A 25,067-nucleotide genomic window follows, 5' to 3' on the forward strand; every position below is an offset into this window, starting at 1 on the left:
AGTCATATAGTAAGAGTCTGATGGGAATTACCTCTATCCCAAATATTTTCTTGCCATCCATTCTGAATAGGTTGCTGAAATACTGCTGTAAAATCATATCTCTGTTCTTTTTTTCAAAATACACTGGGTCATCTCTTAAAAGTTTTTCCATTGTCACATGGCTGCAATTAATTCCATAGATTTTCTCTATATTGGGCTCCATCACATCATTCCAGTCCAGAAGATTATCCATGCCATTGATAACTTTATCTCTAGAATCTTCATTCATTTCTTCAGAGATAACATTGAGTTCCAAACAATAGATTTTATTTCTAAAGTCCATAGACTCCAAATCTTGTTCCTGTTCCACGTTGGTTCCAATCTCCGGGATCTCCTCTCTCACAGGGACCCCTATTCCAGTCTCCAGGATCTCCTCTCTCACAGGGACCCCTGTTCCAATCTCCGGGGTCTCCTCTCTCACAGGGACCCCTTCCAGGGTCACCTCTCTCACAGGGACCCTTATATCTTTAATCTCCTGCTTCATTTTACTCAATTCAATTTTCATTATCTCAATCTCATCCATTATTTTCTGAAACATAGTTATTTCCAGATTTTCAGCCACTTTCTTAATTGCCATTTTAAAAGAAAAATATAGGAAAACCACTTCTTATTTCAGCAACAATTGGGTTAATACTCCAAACTTGGTGACATCACAGTATAAACAGAGCAGACAGCCTTATCTCTCCAATAGTTAAGTAAACAAAATGCAGTTCCCAGGATCGAAACAATTAATGGCAATCGTCAAGAAACAGATTCGTCAAAATAAAATAGACCAAAAAGAGAGTAGTCTCAAAACAGTATAATATTTTTCAAAATAAAAATCTGGAATAGAAATCCCTCTTCTGTGTATATCTTTAGAATGCAAATCCAGGACAGCTTTTTGCAACAAAAACAGAGATAAGCTATTAATTAGTGCGTAGCAGAGAGAAGTTATGGCTCCCCAGTGAGATGTCAAAAACTGATCAATCTGGCAAATCTCTTTTAAACAGCAACAATTTAAGTCAAGTAAAAGAAAAATATAGAAAGAAGGGTGCTTGCCTGTTAGTGCGTTCTCTCTTAGAAGATAAGATGAACGTTCGCTTTAACAGATAGAGCTTGCTGTTGAAAATCCGTCCCACCTTCGTCGGCTAGACCTCGTCCCATAAATTAATGAGATCTGGTCGTCCCAACAAAAATAGGCTTTGAGGTTAATCTCTTCGTTTCTCCCTACCCGGGAGAAGTTTAATCAGTCAAAAAAAAAAGAAAAAACTGACTGATATATCTGAATAAGCTTCTTTTGAGGCAGGAGCCCGTCTCAAAAGCAGGCACAGGCTAAGTCACCCTTCCCGGAAGTGCAAGCCTTCAACTTCTTAACCCTCTTTGGTAGTGAGTGACTGAGATGGGTCAAAGTACTGAATTCAGAACCACCCCTCTCAAATGAACACACCAGGTTAAATAGAAGTAGCTTTATTAAGAAATATAAGTGCACATATCATATAGCAGCAAGTAATCCTTTAAGACCATTCACCCAACAGGGGTTTAGGTTCTTACAAGAGAATTCATACACACAACAAGAAAATAATAAACTAACTCACCTAACTACTTACACACGAGGTAGTTGGTTGCGTGGCACCTCTCCTAAGAGAGATGGATGTTCAACATAAAGCAATGGAACCAGACATAGGTTGCCTTCCCATAAGCAACCCCTGGAACCATAAGGCAGAAAGGTTTGGAACTCTGGTGCCAGTCAGCATAGGCAGAGAACAGAGAACAAAGGCTATGGGTCTCTAGCCCTATACTTAAGGGAAAAGGATCCTAACGGTCCAAGATTAATTGACCAATGAGGAATTGGCTGATGTAACTTTCTTCTCGATGTTTCTCACATTTTCGCGCCTTCAGGCCCCCCTCCCAACTGTGTTTTCCAACGGTACAGGGCAAGGATGACCTTGAGTACCAGGCACTTGCTAATCAGCGAAGATAAACAGGTGCAGCTTGTTAAGGCTTCTTCTAACCGTCTTCAGCTGGGAAGTGAAACTCAAATTTGCAAATTGGCAAAGGCTTGTCTTTTCTAACTGTAACCATCTCCCAGAGTCCCTTACTGGAGCCAAAGTATTGTTATTAGATTTTTAATAACTCATGACCATTACAGGTTCATGACACGCCCCTTTTCGGGAAGATGATGTCAGAACTCTGAATAGTTCTGCGTCATCGCCACAGCAACCAGGAATAAGGGAACAATCAAAAAATTCCATCAGCATTGCACTATATACAGCATAAAAAAAAAAGAAAAAAAAAGTTAATACATTTTAAGCAAGTGAGCTACTTCTTGACTTATGCTTTCTAGACATATTCATAAAATCCAACAAAGTTACAAAGTAACAGCAAAAAAAAAATTAAGGGACCCCTGAAACACCCAAGAAAAGAAGACTTTATTATAAAAAAAAAAATAAAGAAATAGAATAAAAAATGGGGTAATCCAAGAGCTGGTCCAGGTTCAAAAAAGGTCATAAGCCATAAAATCCTATAAAAGTCTAAAAAACATGTTAAAAGCGTAAAAGAGTAAAACGAAGTCTAAAACAGTCCAGAGGTCATCAGAGCCGGGAAATCAGTCCGTGAAATAGGCATGAATCAAATGTCAGTCAACTGGAACAGGTAAACGAGATAAAGCGTCTTCAGCAACCTCCAAAACAGGAGTGCAAGTCAAAACCAGGTATTTCCTAGAAATCGGGGACACTTGTAAGGGTGCCTTGGGGTGATCACGCGCATACCCAAGTTGTTGACAAATATCACAGGATTTTACATATTCTTTAACAGTCTTAGCCACTGAGGGCCAATAAAAATGTTGGGTAACAGAAAACAAAGTCCGTTTCACACCCAGGTGCCCCGCAGTCACAACATCATGGGCCAGCCGCAATACATCCAGGCGAAAAGGTTTTGGCACGACTAGTTGCCTGACTGGCTGCCAGTCCGTGAAATTCCCCCCAGGAACATGTTCTCGATAAAGCAAGCCTTTGTCCCAATAAAATCTCACTTTCACAGTCTCTGATAAGGCAGGAGGGCTTCTCCCGGCTTCTTCCCTGCAGTTTTGCAAACTCTCATCCTTCAATAAAGCTGCCTTAAAGGCTTGAGAGCTGGCTGCCGGTAATTTACATTCCTCTATCTCCCCCACACTGGGTTGCAAAGAGTTTTTTCCCTGTTGTTCGGGCAGGCTCCCAGCCCTCCCCTCTGCAAATTCACACACCTTGGCACAAGCCATAATTAAATGTCCATTAAGAGAATCAGATTTCTCAGCTTGTAACAAAACAGCCGAGTTGGCTTCCATTTTGCTTTTACAACTTTGGAGGCTTCCCTTCTTTATTAGAGCTGTCTTAATTCCTTGAGAGCCAACAGGCGGCACTTTGCATTCCATCAGCCCCCCTCCTCTGGGCTGCAAAGGCGAACTTTTTTCCTGTGGCTCAGGCAAGCGCACGGCCCACTCCTCCGAAGCCTTGGCTTCTCTCCCACTACATTTCAAGGTGTCTAACAAAACTTGAGACCTAGCAAGAGCATCCCTCTCCGCCCTACGTTCAGTCTCTTTATGGTGCAGGAAAAGCAGGTCTGCTCCCATCAAAACGTCCCATAAACTGTTGGTTGAATGAACTAGAACTCTATGGCGTCCAGTCCAGCCTCGGTATGAAAGCACCACATCGGCTACGGGCACTTGCACTGTCTGCTGTCCATACGCTGTGACAGCCACTTGTAACTCTGGAACATATTGCTCCGGCTTGACCAGCTACTCCACAATACTGGTAATTTCCGAGCCTGAATCTATTCTCCCCTTGACCTTAATACAGTTAACATATATGGGTTCGGAAAACTGCGTTTGGACCCATTCTTTACATTCCGATGAAAGGGGTCCTGGGGAGTCTTTCTCTGGAAACAAACTGTTCTTTACTCCTCCCTCTCTGTCCCCTGACACAGTTTGTACAACACTCACCGGCAGGGCTCTGACTGCAGATCCACGAGGAGTCTCAGGACGGTCTTGTGAATTTGGGGCAGAAAATACAAAGTCCGATTCCGCTCCTTCATTCTCCTCTGCTGACGACCAAGAAGAAAGTTCAGGGAGTTCCGCTCCAGGGGACGCTAAGTCTCTTACACGCGCAACTGGAGCCTCCCTTGGATTCTTCCTCCCAGCAGGATTGGGCTTAAGCAAGGTTTCAGAACAGGAATTAGCCTTATGTCCGATTTTCCCACATTTAAAGCAAGTTATTTCTACACGGGGCTTCTCTTGCAATGCAGCCTCTGTCCGGGCGGAAGGTACTTTGAAGTAGCCGGCAGGCCCTCCCTTCACTTCCCTCGGCAGTTGCCATGGTTTCTGCATACCTGAAGTCTCTCGCCCCGGCGGTTTCACAGGAACGTTCTCCGGTTTCCGAAACAAAGTAAACTTTTCTCCAGCTCTGTTTTTAAACATACGATCTGCTAGCACGCCTGCTTCAGCCAGCGAACGGGGCTGCTGGTCTCTAACCAGAGCCATCAGATCTCGAGGGAGGCGTCTGTAAAACAGTTCTTTAGCAAACAGATCTAAAACCTCCCCTCGAGTTGCAGCTTCAGCCGTGTCTGCCCAGCGCTCCACATTCCTGCCCATCCGTGCAGAAAAAGCTGAGAAGCTTTCCCGAGGCTTCTTTTGATCTGCCTCTAAACGTTGAAAACAGTCCTCTGCCGTTAAAGCAAAGTGGGACCTGGCCAGAGCATAAAAGTAATCAAAATTATCTGCATACTCCACTGGCAAAGAGTTCAACAGTTCTCTCAACTCGCCTTCAGCGTTAATGCGTAAAGCACTCATCCAGTACTTTTTAAGCACACCTTGGTCTCTACAAGAGTGAGCAAAAACTTGAAAAAAGGTAAAGATGTCATCTGTCTCACGAAAGGTCGGAAAAGATTTTTTATGGAGGTCTGGTTTTCCTCCTCGCGGTTGTTGCAACTCACGAGCAAAACTTTCCCTACTCCGGCGATCTTCCTCCATAGCCTTGAACTGTAGGGACAACAACTTCATTTGCTTAGCTAGGTAGCGCTGCATACTTCTAGTCAGCTCTTCCTCATCCGAATCTTGTTCCTCCTCATCTTCGCTATCTTCCTCACTTTCCTCAGTTTGCTTAAACACGATCTCCTTGTCATCCGCAGAAGGCTGAGGTATAAACGACAGAGCAGCAGCGCCTTCCTCGAGCTGAACAAGCTGACTAGGCAACGCAGTGTCTGCCAGGTGCACATCCTCGGCTCCATTCTTTTGAGATCTGGTTTTTATCTTTTGCGACATTCTGCACTGACCTTACTACCCAAAGTAACAAACGGTTGTGTCAGAAGTCTCTTTCAAATTTACAACTTGCTGCAATGCACTTATCTCACACAGCGTGTTCACTTAAGAGTAGGAATGGCTTCGATCCTCACCACTGCCAGCCATGTCATGCCCCCCAGACCCTCAAGGTACCGGGTTCATGCGTCAGACTCAGACCCCCACCCTTAGGGAACTGAGACTGGAACCAAAAAGCTATTACTTCACCCTTGCCAAGGCTGTGTACGCTCACAACAACCCTGCAAGGTAGAAGGTAGGCTGCTACCACCCCTATATACTGGTCCACTCAGAGCCAGGGGATCTCTGAGCCCAGAAGATATATAAAACCAAGGTCCTAAAAGGCAAGAGTCACAGTTACACTCCTTGCCAGGCACCTCTGGTTTAACACTTAAAATCCAAGCCTTCAACTTCTTAACCCTCTTTGGTAGTGAGTGACTGAGATGGGTCAAAGTACTGAATTCAGAACCCCCCTCTCAAATGAACACACCAGGTTAAATAGAAGTAGCTTTATTAAGAAATATAAGTGCACATATCATATAGCAGCAAGTAATCCTTTAAGACCATTCACCCAACAGGGGTTTAGGTTCTTACAAGAGAATTCATACACACAACAAGAAAATAATAAACTAACTCACCTAACTACTTACACACGAGGTAGTTGGTTGCGTGGCACCTCTCCTAAGAGAGATGGATGTTCAACATAAAGCAATGGAACCAGACATAGGTTGCCTTCCCATAAGCAACCCCTGGAACCATAAGGCAGAAAGGTTTGGAACTCTGGTGCCAGTCAGCATAGGCAGAGAACAGAGAACAAAGGCTATGGGTCTCTAGCCCTATACTTAAGGGAAAAGGATCCTAATGGTCCAAGATTAATTGACCAATGAGGAATTGGCTGATGTAACTTTCTTCTCGATGTTTCTCACATTTTCGCGCCTTCAGGCCCCCCTCCCAACTGTGTTTTCCAACGGTACAGGGCAAGGATGACCTTGAGTACCAGGCACTTGCTAATCAGCGAAGATAAACAGGTGCAGCTTGTTAAGTCTTCTTCTAACCGTCTTCAGCTGGGAAGTGAAACTCAAATTTGCAAATTGGCAAAGGCTTGTCTTTTCTAACTGTAACCATCTCCCAGAGTCCCTTACTGGAGCCAAAGTATTGTTATTAGATTTTTAATAACTCATGACCATTACAGGTTCATGACACTACCCACACTCAAGAAAGCAAACTCAAAGTAAATCTGAGATTTGCAGATGCTCAAGAACTCTTCAGGGGAAAAAGAGAGGAACCCCAAAAACAGACCCATAAGAATTCAGTGGTATGGAATGTTAGAGACTCAGAAGGGGAAATGATAAAAGAGGTGAGAGGAAGAATGTAATGGAGTGACTGGAAGAGAATGGTAGAAAGGATTCATATATAAAGGTCAGAAAGAAATCTGGATAGATCATTTCATGGTTCACACTGAGAAGCTATTTTTAAAACTTCCCAAGGGTATTTATTTATTTATTATTTGATTTATATCCCACCCTTCCTCCCAGCAGGAGCCCAGGAGTCCAGGAGTCCTCCAGCAGGAGCAGCAGGATAGAATGGAGAACTGTCCATAGAAATCAATGGGGGGAAATCAAATATTTTTATGTAGTTGGGACTGGATGCTGATATGTCTACCCCATGTATCACAAAAAGAGAAAAAAACAAACTGGAGGAACCACCTCCAAACAGCTAGTGCTCAGTGGACACAGAATGATGACTGGCTGTTGTGGGGTGGGGTGACAGGAAAACCAGAGGGGGAATTGAACGATGTGGCTGGACCTTTGAACAGAACCACTCCAGACTGTAACAATTTTGTTGCAGGGCCCTATGTGTAAAATCTAAAGTGATCACATTACGCCGGTGTTATTTCATCTACACTGGCTTCCAGTTGTTTTCCGGGCCCAATTCAAGGTGTTGGTGTTAACCTTTAAATCCCTATACGGTCTCGGCCCAGCTTACCTGAAGGAGCACCTCCAGTACCACCAATTAAGCCACCCGACTAGATCAGCCACACACGGCCTTCTCTCCGTCCCAACAACAAAAACAGCTAGGTTGGTGGGGACTAGAGAGAGGGCATTCTCAGTGGCGGCCCCCACTCTCTGGAACTCCCTCCCGTTCGATCTTCGCCATGCCCCTTCCCTGGATACATTTCGCCGAGCCTTAAAAACATGGCTCTTTGGACAGGCCTTTGGGATCCCCGGGGTGGGCTAATTTCTCTATATTGTTTTAAAATTGTCTAGTGATGGCCCTAAACTGTTCTGTACTGCTGCTTTTTAAAATGATTCTTGTTGACTGCACTGTATTTTATTATGTATTTACATTGTACTGTTGTATTTTAATGTGTACGTCGCCTAGAGTGGCTTCGGCCAGATAGGCGACACAAAAATTAAATTTATTATTATTATTATTAAAGATGTTGTGCAGGTAGAAAACGGAAGATAGTATAGAATTTACCTATTCTTGCACTGCATGAACTCTTGTGAAATAATGGTTAATGGTTATTTTCCTTCTGCTCATGGTTCATTGGATCCAACTGTAGAGGGACCATAGCTCTGTAGTAGAGCACCAAGTTTGTATTCAGAAGGTCCTAGATTCAGTCCTGGCATCTCTAGTTAAAAGGATCAGATAGGAGGTGATTTGATAGACCCCTGCCTGACAGTTGTTGCCAGCCAGAGAAGACAGTACTGAGATAGGTGGACAAATAGTCTAACCTGATATAACGCAACTTCCTATGCATTTGTTTGCAATGCATCTTTTAAAAAGAGTAAATCAGTGAAGGATTTTCAATGCAATGCATGATGCAGTAACTGTTTATGTTAATCATCAAGCCCCACATTTTATTTTGAAAAATACAACCCAACTTTGGTAAAGGCAATGAAGCTTTTAATTTTTAGTGATATAATTGACTGTGATTTTAGTTTTTTATTCATAAAAATCCCAAAGAGTAATTTGTGAGTCAGAAGCCACTGAACCTTTCTATTGTCTTCTGATGTAAAAAATGATATGAACCATAGTTAACGCCTTCAAACAGAAGTGCAAAGCCTGCACTGATTATCATTTAGATGGACAGGTGAGGTAGAACACACCTTGATGGCATCCGGAACTAAACTGGAATGCCCAAGTTTCCCATCCTGTCCAGAAAGAGGGGCAATCACCTGGCCATTGTATATTTTCCAGCACACGAGAAATTTTTCCTTCCCCCAGAGATTGCAATATTGACTTAATTTTCAGCTCTTACAGGCACTGGATGGGATTCACCCTTCAAATCAGGGATTGACAGTGCAAAACAGCCATAGATATGGGCTTAAAACAATTGTCAATGACTTTTAGATGCATATATTTCTGAGTGTTCCTAGCAGACATGGAAAAGAGAAAAGTAGATAGGTAAAGTGAGAGTAGAAAAACAAGTAGAAGAAGAAAGAGGAGGAGAATGTAAAGAAGTGGGTTAAGACATGGTTAAGGAGAAGGGAAAAAAGTAAAGGGGGATATAACAGGCTGGATGTCTCAAGAAAGCAACACAGTACAAGAAGAGAAAGCAGTGGGAAGAACCATGATTTGTGTTGGAAAATTAGAGGGGCCTGATGTGTGAATGGTACTGCCCTGCTTGCCACCCAGTGACTTCATGACCGAGGAAGGATTTCAACTCATTTATCCCATGTCCAAGTCTGGTTTCTATGACAAAGCGGTTATGGGATCTAAATCTACCTCCTTTTCATGTCAAATGTGTATTCCTCTGCTAGCATGTACATTGCTTAAGTCTGACCTCTAGTCTTAGTTGATGGCTTTTTCCCCTATAAGTGTTCTTAGCTTGTTTGCCTATAGGGTGGGCCTAGATGGTAGGCAGCATTGCCTTATCACCTAGAAAAGAAAATGTGTGGCTTCATTCCATACTGCCTGGTTTCAGCTGTACAGGCTGTATTTTAGGGGACATAGGATGCTATCCGGTTATGACTTTGCCTTAGCAGAAAGGGCTTTTGGCAACATAAATTTGGGCACCTGATTTTCTTTAATTCCATCCCCCACCTATCTCATTCTTTAATCCCATCCCCCCACCTATCTCATTCTGTTATGGAAGGTCCTTGAACCCTCAACAGTAGCTTTGGGGAGTGGGATGGACAAAAGCCTATGTGCTCTGGGGAGAGTGTTCAAAGTTGGGCATCCCTATTTTTGAAAACTGTGTGAGCAAAAACACTTTCCACAAAGGCAAAGCCACCACTGGATACAACCCAGAGGAAGGAAATATCACCTTATATCAAACTACTGCCCAGGATCATTAATTGGAAACAAAAGTCGCAGGTCTTCATTACACCGTTCTAACACTACAAAGATGTGCACTAAGGTTCCACTTTAATATGATAGTATGCCCACTTCAATTATGTAAAAAAATGTACTATACTAGTCTAAAAAGCGTTTGATTTATTCTCTGATGTAGTTTCTTTTTACTTCTTTTATAGCCTACTTCAGTTTGTAATATCTTTTGCTAAATAAATGAATTTTAATTCTCACTTAGAATACTCTCATTAAGATTTTAAAAAATTAATATTCAGTTATTTAATTTTGTTCCTTCTTTGAGGTAATATATAATATGCTACTCTTCTTGACTATTCTGGGAAATAATTTCATTACAGTGTATACCAATAACAATGTTTTCATTTACATATAGGCACATTTGAAAATGGAATAGCAGATGGCATCATCAGCCCAATCTTGGGGAAAATAAAAGCTCTTCGTTTATCTATCCATTCTAGTTCTCCTATGTGGGTATTACTGAGTGAGGTAAGTATGTAAAGAAAAAGAACCTGTCAAATGATAATTAACAGAGCAATGCTAACTCCAGATCTGCTGGTTGGAAGGGGTTAAGATGCAGCAGAAGTACCCCTCTGCCAGTGGAGAGGAGCTCTGATTATGAGGCACCTCTGCCCTACCAAACATCGCTATACTCACAAAAAGCTCCATGGTTGTAAATCTACTCTGATTGGTAGGCCCTAAAATGGGGCATTCCAGGGACAGTAGTATGTAGCAGGCAGCCTAGGATCTTCTTAGATCCAGAAATCCTGTTACCCCAAGAAGCCCCAGGATTGGTCCCATTAACTATGCAGACCTGCAGCTGGCACAGTTAATTCCCTCTTCCACCAATCAAAACCAATGGGGGAGATTTAAAAAACAAGAACCACTGGTATGAAGAAAAAGCAAACAGCTCATCACAGCCTTCTGCCCTGGCCCAGCAAAAGACAGCAGGGCTTTGGGAGTAGCAGATCATTTACCAGTTCAGTTCCCACCCGGTCCTGCTTAGAATTGTAAGTGCTCTCTTCTTGAAGTCCAGTTAAAATAGTTTGGAAGAAGGCCTTTATCATGCGCATAGGAAAGTAGCCTTTGCAATCATTTTGGAGTTGTCCTGTTTTCCCACTCAGTAGCATTCTAAATTTGTACATGGAGAGAATAAAAGGGAAAAGTTTTTGCTCTCTCCATTTAAAAAAAATTCTGTATACCATTAAGCTCAGTGAGTAAGCTGCACCTTCAATGCTTTGGCTATGAGAAACTTGGGCTTTACTAATTCCTCTGATGTTATCTGTAACATCTTCATACAGAATTTAATATTATTTTTCTACAAATATTATTTAGCAGACCTGCCAAATATTTTAATAAGACATTTAGGAATAATCACAAGTTATGTGGAAATGGAAATGGACTGCCTTCAAGTAGATTCCAACTTATGGCGACCCTATGAATAGGGTTTTCATGAGGCTGAGAGGCAGTGACTGGCCCAAGGTCACCCAGTGAGTTTCATGGCTGTGTAGGGATTCGAACCCTGGTCTCCCAGGTCATAGTCCAACACCTCAACCGCTACACCACACTGGCTCACACAAGTTATACAAAGATACTACAAGAAAATGAAGCAAAATAAATGTATTCACTTAGTATTTGTAAATGTTGACAAATATGTTATCTCCCTTTTTATGCAGATATTTATAAAACGTGAAAAACAAGAATCAGAAAAGAGACTTCTTTGAAAATATGGAAGTCTTGAAGGCTACATGGAAACAAGGCCATCTAGTGGTAGCAACAAGACAATCAACAATGAAATGTAATCTTCCTAATACAGTGTATTAGATGAGGGGAGAATTTTACATTCTCTATATAGAATATTAACTTTTGTTAAATCTTGAATGTTTGAAATTATGATAATATATTGCCAACAAGCCTTTTGTAAATAAAAATACTTTTAATAGCGTGATCATACAATCCTATGCACGCATTCTAGGGTGTAAAGCCCATAGAATTGTGCTGTAAATATCACATTAACTTATCGTACAGTAGATAGCAATACACTTTAAAAAAAAACAATGATAGGACATGACCCTGCCCAAACTGCATACTTTTTAAGCCCTATTACAGTTGGAGAACATTATTTATTTGATTTAATCCTACCATTTCTTTTAAGTTGCTCAGGTAGTGGACCTGGAATTCTTTCACTTTATATTCACAGTAACTGTTTGAGTTCGGTTAACAGATAGAAATGCAGTGGCCCAAGGCCATCCAGTATGGTTCATAGCTGTTTCATGGAAATCAAAGCTATCAGCAGCTACTAACCCTGACGGATATGTTCTACCTTCCCTGTCAGAGGCAGTATGCTTCTGAATACCAGTTGCTGGAAACAGCAGGAGGGGAGAGTGCTCTTGTGCTCAGGTCCTGGTTGTGGGTTTCCCATAAGCATCTGGTTGACCATTGTGAGAACAGGATGCTGGGCTAGATGAGCCATTGGCCTGATCCAGCAGGCTGTTTTTAGGTTCTTAAAAAACAAACTGTTTATGATGTGGAAGTTCCTTAATCAGATTTCCTTAAATTTTTATTTTTACTTAAAAGCAGATGCTTCTGAGGGGGCACTCCAAAACAGACTGGAGCAGTGGTGATGGAGGAGGCCTATTTAGCGATTTCCCCTCTCTACTGTTTTCATCATCTAATTTGCCTGAAAGAAGCTTCTGTTTGCCCCACAGAGGGAGAGAATACATATGTAAAGTGCTCCCTTTTTGTACAGAATGCCCTATCTCCTTGTCTCCCATCATCAGAGTTCTCCCTTGTGAGCTCTAAACACAAACAATATAAGGCCAAAAAGATATTGCCCTATTCTCTATCATCTAATGGTCTTCCTGTGTGGGGTTTATTTGTTGTTAGTGCGCTGTGATTGGGTGCTCAGTTACACTATAACTTATTTTCTGTCATGGCAATGGGGACACAGCTACTGTTGACATGGGTAGCTTTTCTAAAATGTATTTCCCCCTTCCTAATGAAGTCAGTGGAGGGAAATTTCTTGTGGCACTTCAGGGACTTGGGTGTGGCCATGGTTAAGAGGGGTTTATAGGGTTTGCCGTAAGTGTGCACCTCTCCTATACCCCACCCACATCTCCCCCATTCCATTCACTCCATCAGCATATATTTGCTGGTAGAACAACTCCACTGGCAATGTGTTACACTGATGGAATGGTGACATTCCATTGGTGTCATCGTGCCAGCAGCTTATCTGGTATTGCACTGGTGTAGCGGGGCTTCTGCCAAATCCTAAGGCTTCTCAGTCAGAGTAAATCCAGTGCAGGATTGCACCTTTGACGTTGTTTTTAAGCTTAAATAGTTTGATTTTTTATTCCAAATTTAGATTCCATAGAAAATATTGTTTTCACTGTGGTTGGATGCAATGTCGCAAACATGAGAACATTCACTCTTGTGCCTTGTATCTATGCTGAATCATATATCTAAGTCTCAGAACACTTTAAAATAAAATGAAGGAGATGTTTGGTAAAAACCCAAGTGCCTGTACATTCTGCAGTGTGTTTCATTCAATTCTGAATATATTACTCTCAAACAACTTTTTATGTAATACATATGCACAAGTTAGCATATCTTTTGTCACAGAACAGTGAGGGGGATTTTCCCAGAACAGCTAACAAACGGATTTTTAAAACACACAACTAGTTAACACTGAAACAATAAGATACTTTGAAAAAATTAAAATGAGATAACAAAAATTGAAAATCAGGACAACAACATATAAATATAACTTTGAGTCAAGCTGGCATAATGTAAGTTGCTCAGTTATGATTCTTTTATTATGCTTATAATTGGCAACTTCAAGATTGGATTATTGCAATGCCCTTTATATGGAACTTCCTTTGCAGGTCCAGAAATTGTAGTTAGTGCAAAATGATGCAATGCGATTGCTGACAAGAGTAAGATACTGCAAGCATGTTACACCACTGCTCAAAGATATGCACTGCCTGCCACTATGTTACCGGACCAAGTTCAAGGTTTTACTATTAGTATTTAAAGCCTTTAACAGCTGGGAAACAGTTTACTTAAAAGCATTGCCTTGCCTCATATGTGCCTACTCACCCACTTCACTCTGCAGAGCTTGTACTTATTACAAATGCCATATGATATTTGTTCTGCATCTGTTAGGAATTGATCATTCAGTGTGGCAACACCTATACTTTGGAACTCCCTATCAACATTAGGTATATATCCAGGTTACACTGTTTTAGACACCTGTTAAAAACATTGTATTTAAACAAACCTATATATAGAAGATATATTTGTTTTTAATATATGCTTTTAAGTTCAGCTGATTTTATCTGTATTATTGATAATTATTTTATATTGTTTCATGTGCATCAGTTAGATTTTTTTATTAAGTGGTTTCTAAATGTTTCTAAATGAATCCAATAAATTGTTTTACAGCACCTTCCTTGCCTTCTTTATCAGAAGGCCTTCTTAGTGTTTTTTTAAAAGGGAGAATCGAAAACCAAACTATCATAAGCAACTAATGAAAAAGGAAACTATTTCATAATGTATCATTAGATACAACATGATAAATTGTCATTAAATACATGCAGTGATGAGGATGCAGCATGTAAAGACCATGAAACCAACTTTCTGTAGCATGTAAATGGGGAGAAAGTTATTCTTGCTACTGACCCTGAAGGATATTCCTTTCTTTTTACAGTGGTAAGCAAGTGGTTTTCCCATAGTAACTTGCTCTGCGGTTACTGTGTAGTGCTATATGGATGAGGCTGTTGAATGGAAAGATACACTAGCTAAAAATAAGGAAAGCATATTTCATTGGTGCTCCATGGACCACAAGGAAGGATCCCATTTTCTCTGAGCTCATTTAGAGAACATTATTATGCACTCCATACTTCTGATAAGTTTAAGGGGCAGCGTACAAGACTTAATTTATTTTGGATGAGAAACTGAAAAATATGGTGTTTTTTAATAATTACTATATCTAGAAATACACAAACAGAACATAGTGAGACAAATGCGCTCCTTTAAGTATATAGCACAGCTGCTAATCCAGCATCAGGTCCCCCAAAAGAGCAAATACATCCCCTGTGTACTTCAGCATTAGTCAACTCATAAAGCTTGTGCCAAGCTGTGGTTGTCTCTTTCATTCTCACCTAAAACTTATATCACATTACAAAAGCTACAGTCACAGAAATATTAAGGTTCTTTTATTAAATCCTTGATACATTTGTGATGGCACTTTGTGGTGAGCAAAAGCATAGTGATAAACCCATTTGCTATAAGTGTGACAGTCTAACTAATAGCATATTATGGAAACATAGCTGGAAGAATGTGTGGTACTCTATGAATTTGATTAGGTTGGTTCATGTTAAAACCTCAGGTCTTAAATCCTACATTCTTGTTCTTGATCTCATAATGCATGTGTAATAATATAACACTAACATTGGGATTGGGACCTGAGGGAAGGGACTGAACGTGAGGAGGATCTTGCATAAATCTCCCTGTAGCAGCTCCCCCATCACACCCATGGAACACCCCATTTTGGAGGCTTCCACAGGCCCTCTGTCCACCAGGCTGGCCGTGTCCAGCAATGCCAGCAGGTTCCTGGCAGCGCCACAGCTCAGCTGCGGCAGAGGGCTGCTGCTGGCAAAGCCCAGCACAGCCAGGGATCTGCAGCATCCAACTCACCCCAGCCTGGCAGAAAGGCGAGTTGGATTGCGACCTTAACCTTTAACAGACGGCAAAAAATAATCTCTTGGGCTAAAATAACATCCAGGAAAATCCTTCTAAAACTGGTCCCCAGGAAATTTCCCTGCTCTCATTGATATGATGCTCTTCTCTATTATTTGTTCCCTTTCAAAATTGTTGAGACAGAAGAATAAATTAAAAGCAAGAGTGCATTTCAAACTTTAGATCAACATAAATTCAAATAATTCTTTGACTTATTTCAGTATTTAAGATGCTCAATTTAAAAATTACAAAATCAAAGTCCAAGATCGAATAATTTTCAGTGAAGCAATTTTAAATACCATTTGTTTGAACAAAATGTTTTGAATACTTTTAGTTTGATACATAAAACACAATCTTAGCAAAATATTTCAGAGGGGGGTGGAATCCAGAAACAAGCTTATATGAGTATGTATTTTGTTCTTATAGATGATTATATGATCTCAAATCTATTATATTCTTACTGATGCCCTTTTGAGTGTTCTGATCAATGTTTTTTGGAATTTATTGAAAAGATATTGGGTACAATTTAGAAAAAGTACAAAGATACATAAATATTGAATAAATGACACAACATATTAAAATATAAACTAAGAGTGCAATTATCCTGGTGTTTACACAGGACCGAGGGGAATCAGAGTGGGGCATATGTCTGGGGGAGGAGGGAGGGTGTTGGTGCAGCCAGGCTATGCCAGCAGAAATCCCCCCACCTAGGTGCAGCCGTGGCACAGCTGGGAAACTCTGCTGCCACCCAGGCACAGCTGAGGCTTGGTCAGCGCAACTGAGGCCAGTGCAAGACCCAAAAAAGGGGCGTTCCAGAGGTATATTGGGGTGGAACTAAGGAGAGGGGGACTTATGCTGCACCATAGTCCCATTTGACTCCATCCTGCAGCCCCCAGTCCCAGCAGATGCTACACCGGAAAAAAAGGGTGGTAGAAGGAAATATGTATTTTATTTCCTTCTGCTAAGCCCTGCCAGCTCAGCAAACATACTCATCCTGGCAGCTCCTGAACCTCAGCAGGATGTGGCGACCCCTTCTGCCTGTTCCACTCCTACCAGCCTCTTCTGTATTGGATTGCTCTACCCAATTGCAGTTTATTTTAAACACAAAACTATTTTAATTATATTTGCAATAATATAAACCTTATATTCCTTTTAATATATGTAATATAACAGATATAATTATTTCTGCAATATTGTAAAACATATTTTATTTAGGTAAGTATTAAAACTTACTGTATATTTTTCCAAAATCAGTTCCATGTTAATGTTTTGTTAGCAACAGAAACCCTTAAATTCTAATGAAAGCAATCCAGTACTTTTGTCTTCATTGTAATAATTGTTATGATCACATTAACCTTCATTGTTATTAAGGATACTGTCTGTACTGTATTTGAATAATTATTTCCTTGACATTCATCACAAAGAAAGTTACAGAAGGATCATGATTTTCTGCAATAACACATTTCATACATTGTTTCACATTTGTGGTGAGTCTTATAGAAGATTCTGTAGCACTGAACAATAAGGGCCCCTCCAGGCTGGTGGTTTTTTGCAGCTGCATTCTGCAATATCACTGATACAATAATAGTGGATTAGTGGTGGATTATTATCCTGGACCATCCACACATCATCCTCCTTTATTCGTTCTCAGATTTTCCCCAATATTGCCACTTTATCGCTGTCTGGAGGGGCATTCATGTGTACCATAGCAAAAGCGGGACAAAACAACAACTCCTGAACATTTGTTGTATGAAAACTTACAGGATTTCAGCAGGAAGTTTCAGAAGATGCACCAGCTGGAAACAAAGCAGTATATCTGTCCTAAAATGTTTGCAGGCACAAAGAGGATTAAAAGTAGGATCATTTATAATTACCTCCATACCATCGCAAGCACAAATCATTATGGGTGCACAATATAAAGTTCCAGTTTTGGAAAAATGGCGTTGTATAAATAATAATAATAATAACAATAATAATAATAATAATAATAATAATAATAATAATAATAATAATAATAATAATAATAATAATAATAATAATATAAAGAACAATTGGAAGGACCCTAAAAGTGCATAGTTCAATTATGGGATTCGCTACCATATGATGTAGACATGACTGTCAATTTGGACAGCTTTAAAACAGGATTAGACAACTTTATGGAGGATAAGGCTGTCTATGGCTACTAGTTATGATGGCTTTGTATTATCTCCTCTCACTATCCATTGCTGGAGAACAACTACAGAAGAGTACTGTTGTGCTCATGTCCTGCTTATGGACTTCCTATAGACGACTGACTTGCCTCTGTTGAAAAAGAATATTGGACTAGATGGGACTTTGGTCTGTCTAATCCAACAGGGCTTATTTTTTTAAGTTCTTATTACTGATTCGTAGGTTTTCCATTGGAGATAGTTAAGCAGTCTCTGCAGTCAAAGGCTTTGGGTTGTATAATTCATTTTCAGGTGTGATAACAGGCTACACATAAATAAAGAACTAAGATAAGCTTTAGGTAGGGAAGTAGTAACCAAATTTAGTCTCCCTTATGTATCCCACTAAAAATGGAATGAAGCAGACTGCAGTAGCAAGCAAAAACAACATAGAGGCTTCTAGAATGTTAACTATCAAGACTGAAATCCTCCTAACCCCAGTTACCTGGCAGTAAATCCTATTTTATTCAATAGGATTGACTTTTGACTCTACAAGGGTCACATCCACAACATACACTTTAAAACACATGGCTTCTCTCAGAGAATCCTGGTAACTGTAGTTCACCCTTCACAGAGCTACAATCCCAGGCATTTTAGCAGGTGTTTTTAAATTGTTTTTATTTATTTTTTAATTGTGTTTTAAAATTGTTTTTCGTGTTTTAAAATTTGTATATTTGTTTTATTGTTTTTGATTGCTGTAAACCGCTCAGAGAGCTTTGGCTATGGGCCGGTATATAAATGTAATTAATAAATAAAATAAATAAATAATCCCAGCACCCTAAACAAACTGTGGTTCCCAGGATTATTTGGGGGAAGCCATGTGCTTTAAATGGCCGTAAGGCATTACGACAGCATAAACTTTTATAGGCCAGTCCATCAGAGGCATGAAGTGCCAATCTAGATTATATATATATATACAGTATATACATACAATTTGGGGGATGGCAAGGAGCTAAGAGGGAAAAATGCAAACAAGAAGAGCCAACAATAGTTATATAAAAGCAAAATAGTTACTGTGATAATTCACAAGCCTGTGTTGATGGTAACACTGTTAACATATTGTTGCGCACCACCCCAATCTCTGAGCGGTGAGAGATCTCCAGGGGTCCCTGCGCTTACCCAGTGTTTGGTTTCCTTGGAAAGAAGGTCAGCAGAGGCTGTGGTGTCTTTATGAAATATGGTTTATTTATTTACACACATTCCAACATGAGCTTAAGATGAAGGGGTTCAAAGCATCAGAGGTCCAATAGCTTTTGCTTTTCCATCAGGCTTACAGGAGGCATCCTAAAGCCATGGTGCAGGGAGCCTGACTTTCTGCCTGCGTCCAGTTCCCAGCCAACTACGGACGAGGGAGCTCTACTACTGACAGCTTTTATGGGGTAATTTCCTTACATATATTCCCCTTGCAGGAGGCTACCAATTGGAAATACGGGGCAGTCTCCCCCCTTGTTATGCTGTTGCCCTCATACCTGACCGGGACACCAGCGGTCGGTGTGGCCCGGGATGCTGCTTGGTGCTTGCATCTGCGCTAGGCAGCCGCTGCTGCTGCCGCTGCTACCACTGCTACTTTCGCAAATGGGAGCTGGAGAGGGGCTGGGGCTGGGGCCTTCTGGCGGGCCTGGTGCTGCAGCCTGTCCCTGGGAGACGCTGCGCTGTTGCCATGATCTTTTGGTGAATGCTGGGGGCGGGAGAGCGCCCCTGCAGCCGCCGCTGTTCTGTCATCCGACCTCTGTCTCCTTCACCTTGATGTCGGCAATGTTTACATCCTAGTGCCTTCATTTTTGGCTTCTCTGAAGAGCACTTTTCTGTTAGTCATGACTTCAAGGGGTCTGTTTGCCGCACCCCACTCTCCGCTGAATGTACTGGATTCTGGATGCTGAGATCAAGAGGGGGTGTTGTTTTTTGGTCTTGCAAATGGACCATCAGCCACACCGGTCTTTGTGCTAGAGTAGGAAGACTCACACCAGGAGTTTCCATCTGAAGACGCACTTTTTGGACTATACAGATGAGAAGCCTTATTGTAATTAAGTTAGTCTCTATATTATTGTTTAGCTTTTTTGCTTAGTTTTTTGATGTTCTTTAGATGTTTTTGCTTTGTACGTCGCTCAGAGTGGCTGGGTAACCAGCCAGATGAGCAACTAATAAATTTATTTATTATTATTATTATTATTATTATTATTATTATTATTATTATTATTATTTATTTATTTATTTATTTATTTATTTTTCCTCAGACTAGCTAAAGACACAAGCCTCTCTTTTGGGCCCAGGATAGGATGTTATAACATTATAACATCAGATAAACCAGAAAAACACAAAGTGGTACATGTGAACATGTAGCCCTATCATGCTAGAGATGCAAGGGTTTTACAGGTCACCTTGTTTCCTGAAGGGAGTGGGCCTGACTTGCCAGATTTGGCGCAAGAGAGCAAGATAGAGGGAGGTTTAGATCATCTGGAGTGGTCAGAGGAGGTGGATGATCAGGTCTGAGGAAATCATTTGAGTCTTGAGTAAATATGTGGAACTCTTTGGAAATAGACCTGGTAGAACTAGTGTTGCAACACACTCAATAGACACTAGCAATCACCCTCCAATAAGGTCTACCCCCTATCGTGTGAATGAAAGAGTGCTTGAAGATATCAGGAAGGAAGTTAAGGAAATGTTAGAACTGGGTGTGATACATGAATCAATTAGTCCCTGGTCATCTAAAATCATTTTGGTTCCTAAAAAGGACTTCACGTATATAAATAAAATTACAGTTCTGGATGCATATCCCATGCCAAGGGTAGACTCTATGCTTGAACTACTAGGTGCAGCCAAAATAATCTCCACCATAGATCTCTGTACAGTAAAGGGTTTTGGCAAATGGAGTTAGTTGAGCAGTCACGTAGCAAAATTGCATTTAACACACAGTTCTCCCGTTTGGGCTTAAAAATTCATCAGCATCCTTCCAGAGACTGATCAATACCATACTGAGAAGCATGTCAGACTTCGCTATAGCTTACATTGTTGGTGTGGCTATCTTTAGCAAGTTGGTGCCAGAGTACTTACAACACCTAACAACAGTTTTAGAGACATTTTAAAAGGCTAGAATGACTATTAAAGTAAAACAATTCCAATTTGGGTTACCTGAGGTAACACACTTGGGACATAAGGTGGAAAGTGGAAAAATAATCACCTTATGGAGTAAAGTGGAGGGTATATCTTATTGTCATTGTTTTCAGATTTTTAATGTCTATTATATTTGTATGCCTATTTTGTACATCGCTCGGAGTGGCTGGATAGCCAGCCAGATGGGCGACTAAGAAATTAAATAAATAAATAAATAGTCTTGGCCTGTTCCACTGAATAAAAAAGAAGTGAGAGCATTCCTGGGTATGGCAGGGTACTATAGAAGGTTTATCAAGGGGGTTGGGGAAATAGCTACCCCACTGCACAAATTGACTAAAAAGAAACAGCCCAAGAAAGTTGAGTGGAGTGAAAGGTGCCAAAAAGCTTTTGTCCAATTAAAGCAGGCACTATGTCAGAGTCCAGTGCTAATAGCTTTGGACTATGAGCAGCCTTTCATCATGGCCACTCACGTGTCTGACCTTGGTCTCGGAGATGTGCTGATGCAAAAAAAAAGGGAAGGCACCAAGCATCCTATTGCTTTCCTGAGCAGAAAGCTGACAACAAGAGAGAGGAATTACTCATCAGTGCAAAATGAATGTTTGGCTGTTTTATGGGCCCCGAATAAACTATGTCCCTACATGTGGGGAAGAAGATTTATCATTGTCACCCATCATCATGCGCTGATGTGGCTGGACTCTATGAAGATTAGTAACACCAGCCTCCAGAAATGGTTGTGGGCGCTGCAAGAATATCTAGTGGACTTTGTACATATTAAAGGAAAGGACAGTGTGCGGGCACATGGACTTTCCAGACATATACCAGATACTTCAGTCACCTGACTGGGAAATTTGACTATATGGACACTCTCCTCTTGAGTGCAATGAACTCTGTTTAAACGTGTCATATTATTCTTGGGCACAAGAAGAAAACTGTGCTTTTGTTAAAGGGGGGGAATTGTGATGCCCCTATAATGTTTGTATAATATTTATGGTAAAGTTTTGTATGTTAAATATGGTACGTAGAACGAGTTGGGAGGGGGGAAGTACACGTGATGGAATGTTGAGGAATGCTGTGTTGCGATTGGCTGAGCTTCTGTGTGGTTGAATGTATATAGGGGAGAATGACAGTTGGTCAGGGGTTCGGTTCTGGTTTTGGGTTGAAGAGGGTGAGGGGCGGATGTGTATTTAAACTGGTAGTAAGGCAGGTTTAGGATTAAAGTATATGAAGTAAGAGAAACTATAATATGTTGAAGATCATTCATATGTAACCACATGCATGACAACAGAATTCAAAGTAATTTTGTTTATTCCCAGTGTTATTTAATAAATCTGTTTGCTTAAACAACACGCCTGATCCTTGGCTGGGTTCATACAAAGGAGAAGGGTGGGCAGAGCAAAAACCAAAGCTGGAACCAGTATCTATGGTGGCAGCGATGAATGGTTAGTGTATCAGTAGCAGGTATCCAAAGGCAACCCAGGGCTGTAGTCTTTAAAGACAGAAAGATACAGGGGGGATTGTGGCCTGAAAGTGTACCTATACACTTAATAGCAATCTGTTAAAGGAGGAGACTAAGGCAAAGTCTCAGAGCACCATTGCTTTCCAGTGTGTCAGGTAGTGATGCCTAGTGGTGGAGTCGTGAGAGATCTGTGCTGGGGCCAGTGCAAGAGAAGAGGTCTGACACTCCCAGTTACAGTTCTGCATCCAAACTGCTTACCCAGTCCTCATACTTGGCAGTGCCCAAGATAGTGATTTCCTGAGGTTTAAACGAGATTACAGCCTCAGTACTGGAACTCCTTTGTCCTGCCTTGTGACACTGCAGCACAGCAGCCCTCAAACACACACACATTTTTTCCTTGACACCCCCAAACAGTTGCACACACAGAAAATCTAATAGACATCGTATAGTAAACCTTAAACATTAAAACCTTCCTGCAAAAACCTATCAGCATAATTCCTAAAACATCATTAAACAGCTCATATCCACACAAGCATGCAAAAAGCACAAATCAAAAGCATTTCAAAAGGCAATACTAAATCCATCAGGAAGATTTTGTACAGCAAATCAGTACACAGTCCAATAAGCACAACCCCCAGCCCCAAACTATGCAGTTGCCTGCATGGCCCTTTGTCTTGGGGTTTCATGGAGTTCCCAATTCAAGCTGATCCCTGCTGCTGCCTGCAGGGTCTTAGAGCACATCTCCAGGAACACATTTGTTTTCTCATAAGCACACAGCAGACTGTAGCCATCTTCCTCCCACTCGCTGCCTTGGAGAAAGTCTTTAAGCCAGCCCACTTCATCTCCTGCCCCAAACTCCAGATCAAAGTCCTGCCACAAGTCTTTATCTGGGGGCATCTTCTTCAGGACTAGCTGGCCCAGCCCACCCAGGTTGGCAGAAAAAAGCCTTCCTCGCTGCTCTCCCTCACCATTTCCAGAGGGAATCATGGGCTAAAAACAGAGATAGGTGATCCTCCCAGTGTCTCTTGCCCTCCAAACTCACAGGGCGCTGGTTGCCTCTCACTGCTGGAATTTGCTCAGGGAGTGCACCCATCATAGGAGCTGGATCCCACCCTATAAGGCCATTATAGGGCACCCAAGGGGCAAAGTCACTTGGGGATTTTATCTCATCCATATCTCCAGGTGCTGGAAGCTCCTCCTGCACTTTTCCTTTGACAGCTATTTCTCCAGGTGCTGGCAGCTCCTCTTGCACATATACCTCCAACTTTTCCTCCTGCATTTTCTCTTCCCACTTTCTCTTCCATAGCTGGCACACGGGGTGAAGTAATCCATCAACAGCTGCTCTTCTCCAGCCTGTAGTTCACTTTTCTCCAAGACCTTTTCTTCCTCCTGCACTACTTCTCTAACAGCAGGCACACGTGGAAAGGAGAAATATATGAGCAGCATCTCATCTCCAGCCTGTACCCCACTTTCTTCCGAGGCATCTTCCTCTTCATTTGCCAGCCTGTCCTCCTTCAGTTCTTGAGGCTTTACTTCCAGCTTTCTGGTATCTTATCCCCCCCCCGACAGGCTCCTGGACAATCAAGGCATCTTCTTCCTCCTCTGTTACTGACTGCAATGCCTCACAGTCCAACTCCTCCAGCTTCCCATCCACTTTCTAGATCTCTTTAGTCACCCCAGTCTGGGTGCTTTGCAGCTGGACTCCTGGGTCACTCTCAAACCCTTGTAGCGGTGTTCTGGCAAGACTCCCACCTCCTCACATGGAGTCTCCTTTTTCTCTCCAAAGGTTCTTCCAAATATCTGATTGTCAGTGCTCTTGGGGCTCTCGTTGCCTTTGCTGCTGGTCCTCCTACCGATCTTTCTCAGTGTATTCTGCTTGCTGTTGGAACAGCAATTTTATCTGTTCCAGGAGAATTGCTAGTTCTCCCTCCATTTTGACTCCAGCACACCTTGCTCCCAAGGCTTCTTCAACTCCACTACTAACACCAGTGTTGTGCACCACCCCAATCTCCAAGCAGTGAGAGATCTCCAGGGGTCCCCGTGCTTTTTCAGAGTTTGGTTCCGTTAGAAAGGTCAGCAGAGACTGTGGTGTCTTTATGAAATACGGTTTATTTATTTACACACATTCCAACATGAGCTTAAGATGGAGGGGTTTAAAGCATCAGCAGGCCAATAGCTCTTGCTTTTCCATCAGGCTTACAGGAGGCATCCTAAAGCCATGGTGCAGGCAGCCAGACTCTGCCTGCCTCCAGTTCCCAGCCTTTCCTCAGTCTCGCTAAATACACAAGCTTCTCTTTTAGCCTCAGGACTGCGGGAGGTGGTGGTGGTAGCTCTCCTGAAGAGTTTCAATAACAGGATCTCCCAGGACCATTTGCCACTTAATGGGCAGTTGATAGACTCATTAGCCCACATGGCCATTCTATTACAGTAACAAAAGACTCATCTGACCAGCAGAGCAGGTTTCCCTGCTGCACAGCCCACCTCCAGGTGTAAGGTTCCAAATCAGAGGATGGAAGGCAACTCATAGAAATCATCTGTCTCAATCCCCAAACCGTAACAATATGTAGGGTAATAGAACTGAATTTTCTGATAAACAGTCCACGGACGCCACTGTTAGTCTTTAAGGTACCACAAGATTTTTCGTTGTTTTGCTGCAGTAAGAACATAAGAACATAAGAAGAGCCTGCTGGATCAGGCCACTGGCCCATCTAGTCCAGCATCCTGTTCTCACAGTGGCCAACCAGGTGCCTGGGGGAAGCCCGCAAGCAGGACCCGAGTGCAAGAACACTCTCCCCTCCTGAGGCTTCCGGCAACTGGTTTTCAGAAGCATGCTGCCTCTGTTACTAGGGTGGCAGAGCACAGCCATCATGGCTAGTAGCCATTGATAGCCCTGTCCTCC

At 41.8% G+C, this 25,067-nt stretch overlaps 1 protein-coding gene across 4 annotated transcripts in view; it reads left to right on the forward strand.

Moving 5' to 3' along the window:
* The window catches only part of MGAT4D (MGAT4 family member D), a 59,321-nt gene extending 45,294 nt beyond the window's left edge, over nt 1-14,027 (forward strand). For all 4 annotated transcript variants that reach the window (XM_061584909.1, XM_061584908.1, XM_061584911.1 and 1 more), the window contains 2 exons: nt 10,035-10,147; nt 11,335-14,027. In XM_061584909.1, coding sequence (XP_061440893.1) covers nt 10,035-10,147; nt 11,335-11,382 — 161 coding nt within the window. In that variant the 3' untranslated portion in view covers nt 11,383-14,027. The remainder of the gene's footprint in view (nt 1-10,034; nt 10,148-11,334) is intronic.
* The last annotated feature ends 11,040 nt before the right edge of the window (nt 14,028-25,067 follow it).

This window comes from Rhineura floridana, chromosome 9 (genome assembly GCF_030035675.1).
Source record: "Rhineura floridana isolate rRhiFlo1 chromosome 9, rRhiFlo1.hap2, whole genome shotgun sequence".
In the NCBI taxonomy this organism is placed as follows: Eukaryota; Metazoa; Chordata; class Lepidosauria; order Squamata; family Rhineuridae; genus Rhineura; species Rhineura floridana.